The following is a 14,914-nucleotide window of genomic DNA, read 5'->3' as shown; positions in this document are numbered from 1 at the left end:
CCTTCTGAAGCACCTGGCGTTGGCTACTAGTGGAAGACAGGCTACTGAGCTAGGACCATTGGTCTGGACCAGTATGGCCAGTCTGATGATCTTATATAGAACAGGTGTATCTGCCCTATCCATTAGACCCCACTCCCCTTTCAGAGAGACAGAGCCCAGAAATCCTGACACTTCCTTCTCCTCCCCCTGAGTTTATAGCAAAGTAAGAATGTTAAAAATGTAACCAGTGTCCCTTAAGTGACTTACCACAAGATGTTAGAACATGTTATTGCTACAGTGGAGTGGATCTAATATTTATTTAATTTTATGTCTTGTATAGAGGAATTAGATACTGTGTAACTAATTGCTAAGTGATCTGCCAAAAACTAGAGTTTTCAAGTGCCTTAGGAACCCATAGGAAGTGGTGATGGAGGGAGAGGGGGGCAGACAGGGTTGGTTGCCCCTCACCCTCATTTGCTGCTTGGTTTGTACTGAGCATGTTCAGTAACACTGCTGAAGCTGATGTCCCAAATCTGTCCCCCATGTCCTCACTTGCCCCCCAACTATTGCACAGATGCCCTCCCCCCCAACAAAATCTGAAATGGCATACCTGCCTTAGGTTTCAGCCCCAGTGCTCAGCTGACTGGGCAGTATCATCCCCACCACCCAGCCAACCCTGGAGATTTGGCAGCCAGGCATCACAGTCCCTGCCACGTTGGTCAGCTCTGGGGATCCAGCAGCCGGGCAGCACAGTGGCCACACTCCCAGCCCTGAGCTCCCAGCACACATCCCAAACCCCTACCCTGAGTCCCTCACACCTCCAGCCCCCTGCCCTGAGCTCCCCACACACACCCCAGCTCCCTGGCCAGAGGCCCCATCTCCCGCAATTCCCTGTCTTTATTCCTGCACCCCCCCCATTCTCAGCCCTCCACAACCTAACCCCCTGACTCCTGCACTCCCCACACCCTGAATCTCTTGTCAATTCTGGTACTCCAACCCCCACATGCCACCTTCCCACACTTAAATTTCTTATAGCTACTCTCCTATTGCACCTTCCAAGCAGTGTTTCCTATAAGCTGAGCACCCAGGAGAGATTCAAATGCCACCCAGCTGATTACCAGAGAACCCACAGTTGCTCACAGCCAGCAGCATGTGTTTCTACTGGTGATGCACACCCACACATGCCTTCGGGTACGTCTAGACTACATGCCTCTGGCGACAGAGGCATGTAGATTAGACTACCCGGCATAGGAAAATGAAGCAGTGATTTAAATAATCGCCGCTTCATTTAAATTTACATGGCTGCCACGCTGAGCCGATCAGCTGTTTGTTGGCTCAGCGCGGTAGTCTGGACATTCCGCGGTCAACATCAAAGGCATTTGTTGACCTCCCAGGTATGCCTCATCCCAGGAGGCATGTAGTCTAGACGTACCGTTAGTGCACATAACAGAATTTATTCCACATTTTATTCCATAAAAATGATGGAAACACTGCCCCCAACCCTCTGCTCTCACCCTGAAAGTGAGGGTTGTGATACAACAGTACCTGTAAGAAATTTAAGTTATTTTCTCTGCTATTCCTAGGCCTCCCAGTCTAGCGTATTTCTGGTTTTGCCCTTCTTATACCAGTCTCTCCATCTGTTCCTGGCATTTCTCTGTGTCTCACTCCACATCCCTGCTTCTACATTTTTTCTGACATTTACTCTGGCTTCATCCCCGCCCCCTTTACTGGCTTGTCACATCATGATGATCTTTGATTTGATTGATGGGTTGTTTGACTCCTGACTCCTTCTCTGTTTCTGACCTTTGAATTGGCATCTGACGAACCACTAGACATAACAGTCCATGCAATAGACTGTATAGAAAGATAGACAAACAGGATTATTATTCTGATGTAGACACATTCACACTTGGAATTAGAAAGAGACTTTTAATTTATTTTATGCTTAAACCTAGAAGAATATGAAGATAAAGATGAAAAAACAACAAAAAACAGACAGATATATTACTAATCTGATGAGCTATCCATTGCCTATAAAAACCTTTAATATCTATATTTATATTTTAGAGAGAGTCTGTCTGTCTGTGTGCCTGTTTGCAAGTCCATTTATTCAAGAATGCCTCCTAAATCGTAAGAGCTAGGACTGCCAAATTTGCCACCTTCTTCTTCTCCTAACTTAAAGCAAGATAACAGTTTGTTTGTGCCAAGAGAACCGGAAACCTCAGGAAAAGAACGGTTTTCAATAGCATGCAAAGGGAAGGGCTGCTGTTTGATATGAGAGTCCACTGGGGGCAGCAAGACAGCAGGGGACAGCTACCCTGCAGTGTCCACTGGGGCAGCAGTACCACCAAGAAGAGTGGCCATCAAGGCTGGGGCACCTCCATCTTTCCTGCCAGCACACTTGTAAGTAGCCTCCCACACTACACCCTTTCCCCCCTTCCCAGCCCTTGGTCACAGCATTGGAGGGGGGAAGAGAACAGGACCCTGGTTTCTGAGGGAGTCTGGTGGGGGAGAGAGTAGGCCTTGGGTGAGTTGGGGGTAGCCTAATGGGGGAAGAGAATAGTCCCCGAGAAGGCTGGGAGGTGGATGGGGAGGGGGAGAGAACAATTCCCTGGACCCCAGCCTCCTGCTCCCCCCCCCCCCACTCCCCCACATCCCTGAAAGACAGAGGCAACGGCAGGTAAATCTGCTAGTTCTAAATATAATCTCTCAATCTCTGTGGGTGCGTGAGTCTATACGGCAACAACCTTTCTCAATGGCATTTTGTAAAGTTATGCAAAAATCACCATTTTTTCACTATGAATTTTTTTACAGGCAGAAACTCAAAACACAATTGGAAAACTTCAACTGCCACTGGGAAAATTGCCAAAGCCTTGGCCCTGCAGTCTTTATGAAGAAAGTTTTTGGGGAAGTTTTTTTCCACTCAGGGTAGAGGAGCTTGTGTCACTTCTTGAATTCTGCCATGGAATTCTGTTCCTTAGAAAGATAAGAAAGAAGTGGTTCCATCTTCAGCATAATTGCCTCTTAAAAAGCCACATGAAAGTTGTGTCTCACATCTTTGCCAGGGCAACCTTTTAGTGGGGACCTCCACAGGTCTTTTCCCAGTTTTGTTTGCTCTGATACACAGTGCACTTGGAAAACACTTTGCAGGAGCAGAGAAAATGAAAGGCAAGGAAGTACCAAGGGAATGGAAGATGAATCCTGGTGAAAGAAAGGCCATGGGCAATTGAAGGCATGTTGGTGAAGGGACCAAAAGTTGGGAGGAAGAGTGGCAAAGGGCAGCAATATTGATTAGGGAACTCATAAAAAACCCAAAGCTGAAGGTTAAGGAAACAGACATTGTGAGGAGAATCCAGGTGAAAGAGGATATTTTCAGGTAAACTGTTGACAGCTTAGTAGGCAGTCATAGGACCATGAATTTGTCATCAAGATGCAGAGGGAGGGATTTGTGGATATGAAGGGAGACAGGATCCTATTTTAAAGTTCATAAGCTTCAGAGGGGTAGTTGAGTTAGTCTGTAACTGGACAAACTTTTAAAAACAGCGAATAGTTTAGCAGCACCTTAAATATTAACAAAACATGTAGATGGCATCATGAGCTTTTATGGGCACAACCCACTTCTTCAGATGAATGGTGTTATTAAAAGTCCAGTTTCTAAATAAATAGCGGATGGGGGGGGGGGGAAGGGAAGGAAAGAAGGAAAAAGAAGGGGTGGGAGGAGAAATAAATTGTTAGAGTGTCTGTCTATGCTACATGAAGCTGATAGAGAAGGCGTAAATTGTTCTTAGGCACTTAAAAGCAATTCACACCTTCTCTATCAGCTTCATGTAGCATGGACACTCAAATTGACAATTTCTTTCCCCTTTATTTCCTTCTCCTTCCCCCCATTTCCTATTTATTAAAGGTCCAGTTTCTAAATAACTATTCATTGTGTTTTAAGTTTTTAAGATTCATAGTTATGTTGTGTGGAGTCTGGAGCACATTACTGGATAGCCTTGGTGAGATTGACCAGAGTCACATTAAACTGGGCTATTTTGTGGTTCTGGGAGCTCACTGTGAGTCAGAGCCAATCAAGACATCATCAGAATACCTGTGGGGAGGGAAGGTTATAATAAGCACCTTTTCTGGGTGATGAAAAGATCTCAGTTTGCCAGGTACTTGTGGGATTGAGGGCGGGACAGACTCCTACAGGGAGATATGGGAGAACATGTCATTGGTTGAGATTTTGGGGTAAAACCGTGGATATTAGGAGCCCATTAGGGTGTGGTTGAGAAAAAGGAAAAGGGGGTCTGGAAACTGCAAGAGCAAATGGGGAAGGAGGGATGTTCTTGAAAGAGATGGTCTTGAGTTACTAGGATATTTCTAAGTGAAAGCCATAGGCAACTGAGTTCATGGGCATCCTCCAAAAGGTGACTATAAATTTTATGGACAAGTAAGCAGAAATTGGAATTAAACTCATTGTTCTTTAAAACAAGTGATATTCTGTTGTTCAATAATGCTTTGTGCCCTCCCTTGGGCATGCTATTCATCTGAGGACCAATCTCTCCATCTGGATTATATAAGGCGTTGATTAATCTCACACTTCCCAGATATGCCAATAGCTACAGCATTAGAAGAGGGGTCCGTTCACTGTAATACAAGTCACATTAGACAACAATAGGTGATTCTGTTTTACTGTAAGTATCACTGATTCATAAACATAGTATTATAACTATATTTTATTCCAGATAAAAGAAATACAGTATCATTGTGTGTGTGCTTGTTCAGAAAATAACTTTCTGGTTGCAATCTTAGTGATTTCAAAAAATGAAATAAAATAAAAGGAAAATACATATTTAACTACTTCTGTCTTAATGTAGCTTTTGAAGAACATAACTAGTATGTGTGTTTAAAAATCATGTTGGTTAGTTATCTGATTCAGTAAAATACTCTTGAAAAATTCTTATCTATAAACATGTATCCTATTTTTATTATGTTTAATTTTCCTGTTGAATACAGAGTTACATTGTAATAACATGGGAGAAAAGTAGTGGCAGTATTTTAGAAATCTGTTAATTGTTATAACTGGTTAGTTGAATGTGGAATTTTCAGTCATATAATGGACCTTTTGCATTTTTTCATCTGCAGTATGAAGTAGCTCTTTTTGTAAGAAAAGATTGTTTCTCCAAAAGAAACAAACACATTTCTACTTGGTCTCACAATAAAAATAATTATTTTCATTTCTGATTGAAATGTCTCAAATTAATTCAAGGGAAACATCACTGCCACCATTATCTAAGGTCAGCTGTAAAAACCTGTTAACCTATATCCCAGGTTGTAGAGACTCAGACTCAAAATACATCCATGACAGAAGTTTTACGCAATATCCCTTTTGGGATGACTTTGTAACATTTCCTTCATTTATTGTAACCGGGAAATAAATAAAGGGAAAACTATTCCATAAAAGTTGGAAACTAAATCATCAAAAAAAACCTGGCCTTTTTTTCATTTGAAAGTCAGAAACTCTCCAGTGCATTCATTAAAATGTGTTTTTCTTTCCCCCCTACCTTACTCTCTTATTATTTTTCAGATAGAATCTAAAGAGCCTGGATCCCATGTTAAAAGCTGAGCCCTTTATTGGGATCGTGGAAGATCAAGGGAACGTGCTGACAGCTAGGGAGGAGGAAATGAGCTCTGTCCAGAAGCCCAATGCTAATGAAGTGGTGTCCACACCACTGTGCTATGAAATGAATGGTTCCTGCCCCAGAACTCTTTACTCCTTTGGGGTCCAGCTGGCCATCTACATGGCCTGTGTGGTGGGCATGTTGCTCACAGTTCTGGGGAACCTGATGGTGGTGATTGCGGTCTCCCACTTCAAAACCCTGCATACCCCAACCAACTTCTTACTACTCTCTCTGGCCCTTGCAGATTTCCTTCTGGGGGTGACAGTGCTGCCCTTCAGCACTATCCGATCTGTGGAGAGCTGCTGGTATTTTGGAGATGACTTTTGCAAGCTGCATACCTTCCTGGACACAGTCTTCTGTTTGACCTCTATATTTCATCTGTGTTTTATTTCCATTGATCGCCACTATGCTATCTGCAATCCTCTGCTCTACACCACTAAGTTTACCACACGGGTGGCTTGTGTCTATATAGTTATAGGGTGGGGGGTCCCCATGGTTTATACATTTGTCTTCCTGTATACCAATGTGCTTGAAAAAAACTTGGGCCATTTCTTACAAGACATGCCCTGCATTGGTCAATGTCAGCTGTTGTTCAACAGACTCTGGGGCTGGTTGAACTTCCCTCTGTTCTTCATCCCCTGCCTCATAATGATAACTTTGTATGTGAAAATATTCATTGTGGCAAACAGACAAGCTAGACAGATAAGCAACATGAATGCAAGTACTGGATTTGGGCTGCACGCAGGAGCATCAAAGAGGGAAAGAAAGGCAGCTAAAACTCTTGGTATTGCTGTAGGAATCTACCTTCTGTGCTGGCTGCCTTTTACTATAGACACCATGGTAGATTGTCTTCTAGATTTCATTACCCCACCAGTTCTCTTTGATGTCCTTATCTGGTTTGCTTACTTTAATTCAGCCTGCAATCCTTTGATTTATGTGTTTTCCTACCGCTGGTTCAGGAAGGCAGTGAAAATACTTTTAACTCGCAACATCTTTGGTTCTGGGACATCTACTGTAGACTTATATCAGGACTAATTGGAGGATTTAGATAATATTGAATGTAAAAATAGCTCACAATCACAACCATGGTCCCCAGGAGAAGAACCTTTTATTTTAGGTATATGTTAAAATGACAAGTAACGAGATGAGATACTTAAAATATGACAAGAAATAAAAACTCTGGGAAATCATATTGGTTTGCCCTAAGGAAGGGTGGAGTTTTCAAAGAAATCAGTAGTATTAGGAGATTCAGTTCTTATTATGGTACTTTTATTTAGGAAGTTTGAAAATCTCAACCAAAATCCTGAGCGACAACAGAAAAATATTGAACTATAAAACATCAAAGTATTTCTCATAATTATTTTCGGAACATTCAGTGAGCTGAAAGTATTCAACGTAACCTCCATGTTTCTGAAAGAAGTTACATCAGGTAGTTTCCCCTAATTTGACAAGACATACTTGCCTTTCACCTTTCAGAACAATTATCTTTGTAAACAAATAGTCAGAGCTTTATGGTGTTGGTAAACCTTTAAAACACCAATATTACCTGTTTGTGAAGAATAATATAATCACCTTACTGTGAGGATATCAGTCTGGTTATAAAGCTGAATGGTTTTTGCCTGCCTTCTTCCCTGAATGAAAAAATGCTGTTTGATTAAAAGGAAAGGTAAATTATTTATTCTTCTCCGATCGCCAAATTAATCATAATTTTCCTGTATGCCATGCCCTATACAATCAGCAGTATATTTTAAAGAAAAAACTTGATAGTGTACAGATTACCTTGGAATCATACATAATTTTCATGCTCTTAAGCAAAATGTTAGGCCCTGATTTAGCAAGGTACTTGAGCTCATGCCTAATTTTAAGCACAGTTAGTTCCAAAAAAGTCAATGATTCAGTTTTCATGCTTACAGTTAGGTTTATGCTTATGTACCTTGATGAATGGGGTATCAGTCTAAACTCTCAGGTTCTTTCTGGCTATGATTATATGCTTTTACAGTGTAAATGGTAATAAAAAGTGTAAAAAAAATGTGAGAAATAAGGTGTCCTGCAAGTTCTGTGAAACTACTTTCTAACCAGACCAATGGGAATTATATTGCCACCTCTCTAGGCTCCTGTGAATGTACTTATGAGAGAATGCTTTTTAAAAACTTCTGAATAGAGTAATATAAAATTACTCTAATAATTCATACAATTAATGAACAACTAAATAATTAGTTAAGAATCTTTTCTACTTGTTTTATTTTGTTTATTTAGTTGTATATAAATTCAATATTAGATATGAAAACTGGCTTGTGTCGTGTTTATTTATAAATAATTTCACATCCTAGTCAGAGTTTACATATTTTTTGCATCACAAAATAAAGAACAAAGTGTGGTGAATGACTGCACAGTTACTGTTAATGAATAGATTGCATATATTAACTTTAATATAACCTTTGTGAGCCTAATCTAAAACCCACAGAAGTCAGTAGGAGGCTTTTCATTGACATCACTAGACTTTAAATGAGGGCTTATGGGTAAAAATATGTTAAAAGGTGCTCCTATTAGAAAGTGTTATATATAAAATCAGCACAATAGAGAGTATGAACTGAATTACTTAGTTGTGTGCATTTGTATTATAATCAGCATATTTAACAAACCAAAGCTAAATAGCATAGAGCTTTGCTCTCAACAGTTTCTTACTTTTGATCTGAGGAAGTGGGTCTGGCCCACGAAAGCTCATCATCTAATAAACCATCTTGTTAGTCTTTAAAGTGCTACATTGTCCTGCATTTTGCTTCAGCTACCCCAGACTAACACGGCTACATTTCTATCAGTTTCTTACTGACAACCTTTTTACATAACAAGAATATTATGGAATACTTTGTCTAAGGACCTTTCCAGTCAAGGTACAAAGGGGGTACATCTTTGTGCTGTAGCAGTAAGCATGTTCCACTATTGGAATCTTTCATACTGCATGTCTTTGTATTAATCTAAAAAGTCAACAATCTCTGTCCAAAATTCAGGAAAACAGTTTCACAACAGTCCTGAAGCACCTGATAGTGGGCTGTCCTAAATAGAGATATACTGAAAAGTATGCTAAAGTGTTTTCCTCGGTTAGTGCATCTATGGGTAAGTCTAAACTACAGAGCTTTTCCAGGATACCTACAGAGCTTTTTACTGAGATACCAGAATCTAAGGAACACATCAGCTTTAAAAAAAAAAAATCGGAAAAGCAGACGTGTTTTTTTGTCATCCCTGTAAACCTCGTTCTACGAGGCGGAAGGGATGTTCTGAAAAAGGGTTTTGGCCCCATGTAGACAGGCCAAACGTTGGAAAGGCCTTGCATTTCTTTTTCCGACTTTACTTTGTAGTGTAGATATAAGCCAAGATACCCACTACTTCTATTGAGTGTTGCATTCCGCCTCATTTCATTCAATCACCATCCGTTTGTTCCCTCAGTTTTAGTCTGGAAACTGCTGCAGCATTAGAATAGCCCACTGTAATTCCAGGGGGAAAAAAAAGAAAAACTAACAAGTATCCCATCCAGACACCAGGAATCACAGTTAACTGGCTTCAGAGGGAATTGAATAAACCTTACGCTTTTACCTCAGCAACAGAGAAAAATCATATCATGGGGTCATCTGGGCAATGGCATCAACTTCTCCAGATTCCCCATTAGAAGAAGTCCTGATAGTCTATCAAATCCGAGTGCAGTATACAAGCTGCTGCACTAGATTGAGCCTTTGTGTTGCCTTGGGCAGCAACCAAGGATTCCACCCTTGTCTTCCTGTCCATTACATCCATCAGTAGAAAATAAAAACATTGTCCCAAACTAGTGGAGAAAGTTACTTACAATTTCTTACAGGCACTGTCCTATTGCAACCTGGGTCTCTGCCAGCTCTTTAAATAGCTCCCTGCTGGCTTTTGCAGCAGCTCAGCCAGCTCTTGCCAGAGCTGTGCACTAGGGGTGCATCTGCTTACTTTCACCTCTGTCCCCCTCACACACCTGCAAGTTGCCAATAGAGTGAATATCAAACTTAGCAAGCAGGCAAAACTTCAAATAAGCAAAAGAATGCAGTGGACATGGGCTGTGTCTAGAACTGGCATGATTTTGCGCAAAAGTGGCCGCTTTTGTTCAAAATCTTGCCACCTGTCTACACTGGCTGCGAGTATTTCTGCAAGAACACTGACTTTGTAATGTACAAAATCAGTGATTCTTGCGCAAATATTCTGAGGCTCCCGCTCAGGGATAAGCCCTCTTGCGCAAGTATTCTTGTGCAAGAGGGCCAATGAAGACAGCCACGTTAATTTCTTGCTCAAGAAAGCCCGATGGCTAAAATTGCCATCGGAGCTTTCTTGCGCAAAAGAGCATTTACACTGGCACGGATGCTTTTGCGCAAAAGCAAATCTTTTGCGCAGAGGCACATGCCAGTATAGACGCTCTCTTGCACAAATACTTTTAACAGAAAAACTTTTCCGTTAAAAGTATTTGCGCAAAATCATGCCAGTCTAAACGCAGCCATAGTGTCTCAATGATCCAAGAGGTATACAGCGAGCCACACTGAAACATAAAACTGAATCAAGTTAAAGTACATCAGGAAAAAAATATGCCCCCAAACACATTTATATTATTGGTGTAGCTGTGCCAATGCAATTTTCTGATGTAGACAAGCCCCGCATCTGAAGCAGACTCACTGATCTTCTTAAATAAAAAATTCCCTGTGGTGAAGCATGGGGACATTAAGATGACAACAATGTGTAAAAATCATTATTAAGTTGTATGTGCTGCAATTATTTACCATCATGTCAGACCTGAAAATTGTCCAATTTTTCTCAGTACCAAATTTAGGGCCACAATTTTATTTCACCCGTGTTATGCCTTGTGAGTCTATAGTATATAACCAATGTTAAGAGAGGATCAGAGGCTAAGATCTTAAAAAAAAAAAAAGACAGGATTCAAACCTCTCCTTTTCTAATTTTCATATGCTGAATCCTATGCGTCTTCACGCATATATTTCCACAAGCTATGCTAACTATCTGTGATGGTGCTCTGCTTTGGTCAGGAAAGGGTTAATACAAGCTGCTGTCAACTCCACTCAACTGAACCTGCCCTATCAGTGTTATGCCTGGAAGGAGGAAAAGGGAGGGGAGAACACAGCTCGGTTGTGGGGCTGACCTCTGAGACAAGCCAGGGTGGGGCCAGGAACTGCTTGCAAGACTGCCTCCTGCCAGAGCCTCCCAGAAGGAAGACAGGCCTGATGACAGACTGTTTGCTACCCCTGTCTTGCTTGTTGCTGTGGGGAAAGGCTGTGACAGCCAAATAAACCCCTTTTGTTTCACCTTTTGCTGTTCCACCCACTATTCTTCACAGACAACATCTTCTTTAGGAAAGAAAAGCACCTTGCTTGCTATCCACTAATGCTCAGCTTCACTCACCTACAAATTTTTTGATTGCCTCCTTGGCGTCTACTGACTTTGGTTAGGCGCTTTTCTTCTTAAGGCAGTAGAGTGCAAGAAGGAGAGAGTGGCAGGTGGGAAGCACTCATGGGAGTGGTCATGGGCACAATTTTGTGGGCTGCAGGCAAGATTGCCTTCCAGAGATGAGATGTAGGGTGGGTTACATAGGCTCACATGCCATTTTCTCTCCGTCTCCCCTGATTTCTGTGAGCACTGAACTGCCCTTGCAGAGAAGGAAAGGATGGATGGGGGGGCTCTGTCCTTCCCACCCTGTTCCTGGCCCACAGCATGTTTTGTCTCACAGAGAGTAAAGGGAACTGTTCTCCTGTGCTCCAGAACCCTGCCTCAGCAGCTGCATGCTGTCTCCTAGGTTTTCTGTACAATGTTGAATACCCAAGGGGAAGGCAGGACACCAAAGGTACTAAATATAATTCTATGGGTTAACTTAATTTCATAAGGTGTTCATAGGAGACTGTAGGAGACTGTGTATCTGTCACAACCAGAATGGCCTCCTTTATAAATTCCAGCCTGCCTTTGCTCAGGCCACCTTCTTTCACTCAGGCTACACCCAGACTATGGAGTTTTTCCAGGATACCTCTGGTATCCCAGAAAAATCTACCACATCCAGGGAACTCCTCTGCTCTTCCAACATTTTTTTTTTTGCAGAAGAGCAGAAGAGCTCTTTCGGAAGTCCCAGTATTCCTCGTTTTATGAGGACAAAGAGCTCTTCCGAAAGAGGAGGTTTTTCTGAAATTTGGCCCACTGTAGATGGGCCAAATTTCAGAAAAGCCTCTCCTGAAAAAAATATCGTAAAAAGGTACGCACATCGCAGAGAGCAATTTGCATACCTTTTTCTGAGAAAACTCTGTAGACTAGACATAGCCTCACTAATCAATTATGCATCACTCAGGTATTTTAAAAGCAAACCTTGTCTGGAGAAATGGCGGACAAATAGTGTGAGCTATGCCTTACATGGCCTGTATACCCCTTACAGAGTTCAGTTTCTTTTTTAAAAAATCGTGGAAGAGTATTGCAACACTTTGGATATTTTAGTCATAGTTGCTCACTAAGGAAATGTTCTGACTAACCTTAAATCAATAGCACTGTTCACATTGACCCTAGAGGGAATCTAATTAGACCCTCATTGTTTTGGATGTGCTGTATGTCTGTCTACAAACAAGCTCTGTGGAAGATGATATGGATATATGGGTTGGTCTTATGGATATATTTAAGTTGTCATGACTTAAATTTTGCCTGTAACAATATTTTGTCCTATTTGCATCTGATTTGCTACTTGCATAGAACGCCTACTCACCTGATCTCTCCATCCCCCATCCCCATGTCTGAGAGGCAGGTTTTTCATGTGTTCTGTTTGTTTTTATTGATCACAGTGGCCTATTCTAGGGTCCACAGTGTTTCTAAATTAACCAGTCATACAGAAAGATACGAAACAAAATTATGCAATCAGTGCTAAATATTTCTGGTGTTTCTAGTGCAATGTATTGTACGTTTGTCAGTCTATATAACAATGTCATATATTACAAAAATAATCTGTAGTACACACAGAAGAGTAAATTGAGCAAATATTTCTTTTTTATTTAGATGTATTAAAAATATGCATTTATATTTCAAGTCAGAACATTTAAAAAACTAAACAAACTTTTCCAAATTTAACTCAACATGATTTTCATTAGGATTCAACATATACAGGTATAAAAGCCTGGGAAAATATTTTAAAGGAAGAACAATAAAACAGATGCAGATCGTGACCTGGAATCAGAATTTAGGAAGTACACGACACATTTTTATTCAGAAAATAAATTCATTGTTGAGTAATCAAAGTGAAGGATTTTACAACTCGCAATGACTTTCATTGCTTTTCTAAACCAGGGATAAAAGAAAGTGTAAATCAAAGGATTAATGGCAGAGTTGGAATAAGCAACCCAAACTGTAATGTCATAGACAAGGGCTGGAGTTATGAAGTTGAGGAAACCATCAATTACTACAGTTATAAAATAAGGTGACCAGAATACCAAAAAAGCTATCACAGCTATGCCTAGGGTTTTAGCAGCTTTTCTCTCTCTTTTGGCAACTCTTTCGCTATAATTATCAGATGACTGGGTGGTGTTGTTCATAATCTCTATCATTCTAGCTTGTTGTTTAACCACAGCAAATATCTTGCTGTAAAGTGCTATCATAATAAAGAAAGGTATTATCAACAGTAGAGAGGATATAACTACGCATGTTTTGTTGAAGACAAGCTGACAGCTCCCTACACAGGAGAGAGCAGTTACTGATTTTTCTTCTATCTCTTTGTCATTAGCCCCAATGTAAACTAAAGAAAAACTGAATATTAAAGAAAATGTCCAGGCAGCAGCTATGAACATGCCTGAAACAGGCACTGTGAACTTAACTGGATAAATTAAAGGGTAGTTGACAGCAACATATCGATCAACAGAAATGAAACACAAGTGAAATATTGATGCTTGACAGAATGATAGGTCCAAACAACAGTGAAATCTACAGAATGTTTCCCCAAAATACCAACATGTTTCAACAGATCTTACAGTGGTGAAGGGTAACACGGTCAGACCCAAACCAAAGTCAGTACACGCCAAGGAGGCAATCAAAAAATTTGTAGGTGAGTGAAGCTGTTTGAAATAAGCAATTGAAACAATTACCATTAGGTTTCCACATACAGTAAGAATCGTTAATAAACCAAGCAGAATATACAAGGTTACTCGGAGTCCAGAAGTTAATGGTGTCTTATAGCAAGATTCATTTACGTTTTCAAAGCAGTATTGCAAATCTTCCTTTTCCAGAAAAGTTGAGTTCATTATTTAACCTCAAAGTCTTATTTTTGAGTTCCTGAACTGACTTTTTTTTTATCAAGGAAAGGTAGAGTATACTCTTGTTTCCAATTTTTCCTGGAAAAAAAGATATGGGTATCAATAGAGTTACTGTATTGTTGTATTATTATGAACACAGAAATTAAGATTAATTCAGAAAGTTACAAAAATATAGAAATGTAAGATCTCAGAAGCAGCAGATTTTTTCTGGTGATTTAAAATAAGAAAAAAAAAATTATTGAGATTATTGTATCTGGATTTATGAGTCATTCTTACTTGATTTTCGCCTGCTAATTCCTCATCTTCTGAGAAACTCCTTTTCATAAATTGGTTTGACAGAGCTATGAAGCGAACACTGGAAGAGGCTTGCAATTTACATTAGTGTTTTCTCCCCTGAGATTCTTGTGTTGGAGTTAATTTCAAAGCCTGTTCACTTCTTTCCCAAAGCAAAACGAATGAATCAGAACAGGACTCACTGATCTTTCCAGATAACGAAATTCTTGTATTGGAAGATGGGAACACTAAGTTGAAAATGAGGCATATAAAAAATGCTAAATTGTTTGTGAGGCAAAACAGTGACTTACTATCACAACTTCCAGTATCTATGGACTATTTGGCATAAATCAGGAAATCTCCTGTCCACCCACATTTAACTTGAGACTAGTCCACATTAGAAAATTAGGTCAGCATAAGTACATCACTCAGGGTTGTAAAATCTGTACATCCCTGTGAGGTGTAGGTAAGCTGACCTAAATCCCCATATACATACCACTACTTTGATTGACAGAATTCTTTAATTGGCCTATCTACCACCTGTCCTATGCTGATGGGAGAACCTGTTTCATTGACACAGGTAGTGTCTATATCTAAATGCTATGCCACTGTAGTGTATTAAGTGTAGACAGACCCTCATTCTCATGCCAGTCTGCAGCCCCCATCCTGCAAGCACTTATCCACATATGAAGCTTTTCTTACATAAGT

At 40.4% G+C, this 14,914-nt stretch overlaps 2 protein-coding genes across 2 annotated transcripts; one reads left to right on the top strand and one right to left on the bottom strand.

The window, feature by feature from the left end:
- Positions 1 to 5,645: 5,645 nt before the first annotated feature.
- On the top strand, positions 5,646 to 6,677 carry LOC102451863 (trace amine-associated receptor 5). Its single transcript, XM_006136276.2, has one exon. The coding sequence runs from the start codon at positions 5,646 to 5,648 to the stop codon at positions 6,675 to 6,677; it is 1,032 nt and encodes a 343-aa protein (XP_006136338.2).
- Positions 6,678 to 12,889: 6,212 nt separating this feature from the next.
- Positions 12,890 to 13,921, bottom strand: LOC102444720 (trace amine-associated receptor 7a-like). The gene has a single exon (XM_006136246.1). The coding sequence runs from the start codon at positions 13,919 to 13,921 to the stop codon at positions 12,890 to 12,892; it is 1,032 nt and encodes a 343-aa protein (XP_006136308.1).
- Between the last annotated feature and the right edge of the window lie 993 nt (positions 13,922 to 14,914).

The sequence above is a fragment of the Pelodiscus sinensis genome, chromosome 3 (genome assembly GCF_049634645.1).
Source record: "Pelodiscus sinensis isolate JC-2024 chromosome 3, ASM4963464v1, whole genome shotgun sequence".
Classification (NCBI taxonomy): Eukaryota; Metazoa; Chordata; order Testudines; family Trionychidae; genus Pelodiscus; species Pelodiscus sinensis.
The sequence above is the reverse complement of the archived record's forward strand: the minus strand, read 5'-3'. Positions and strand labels throughout refer to the sequence as shown.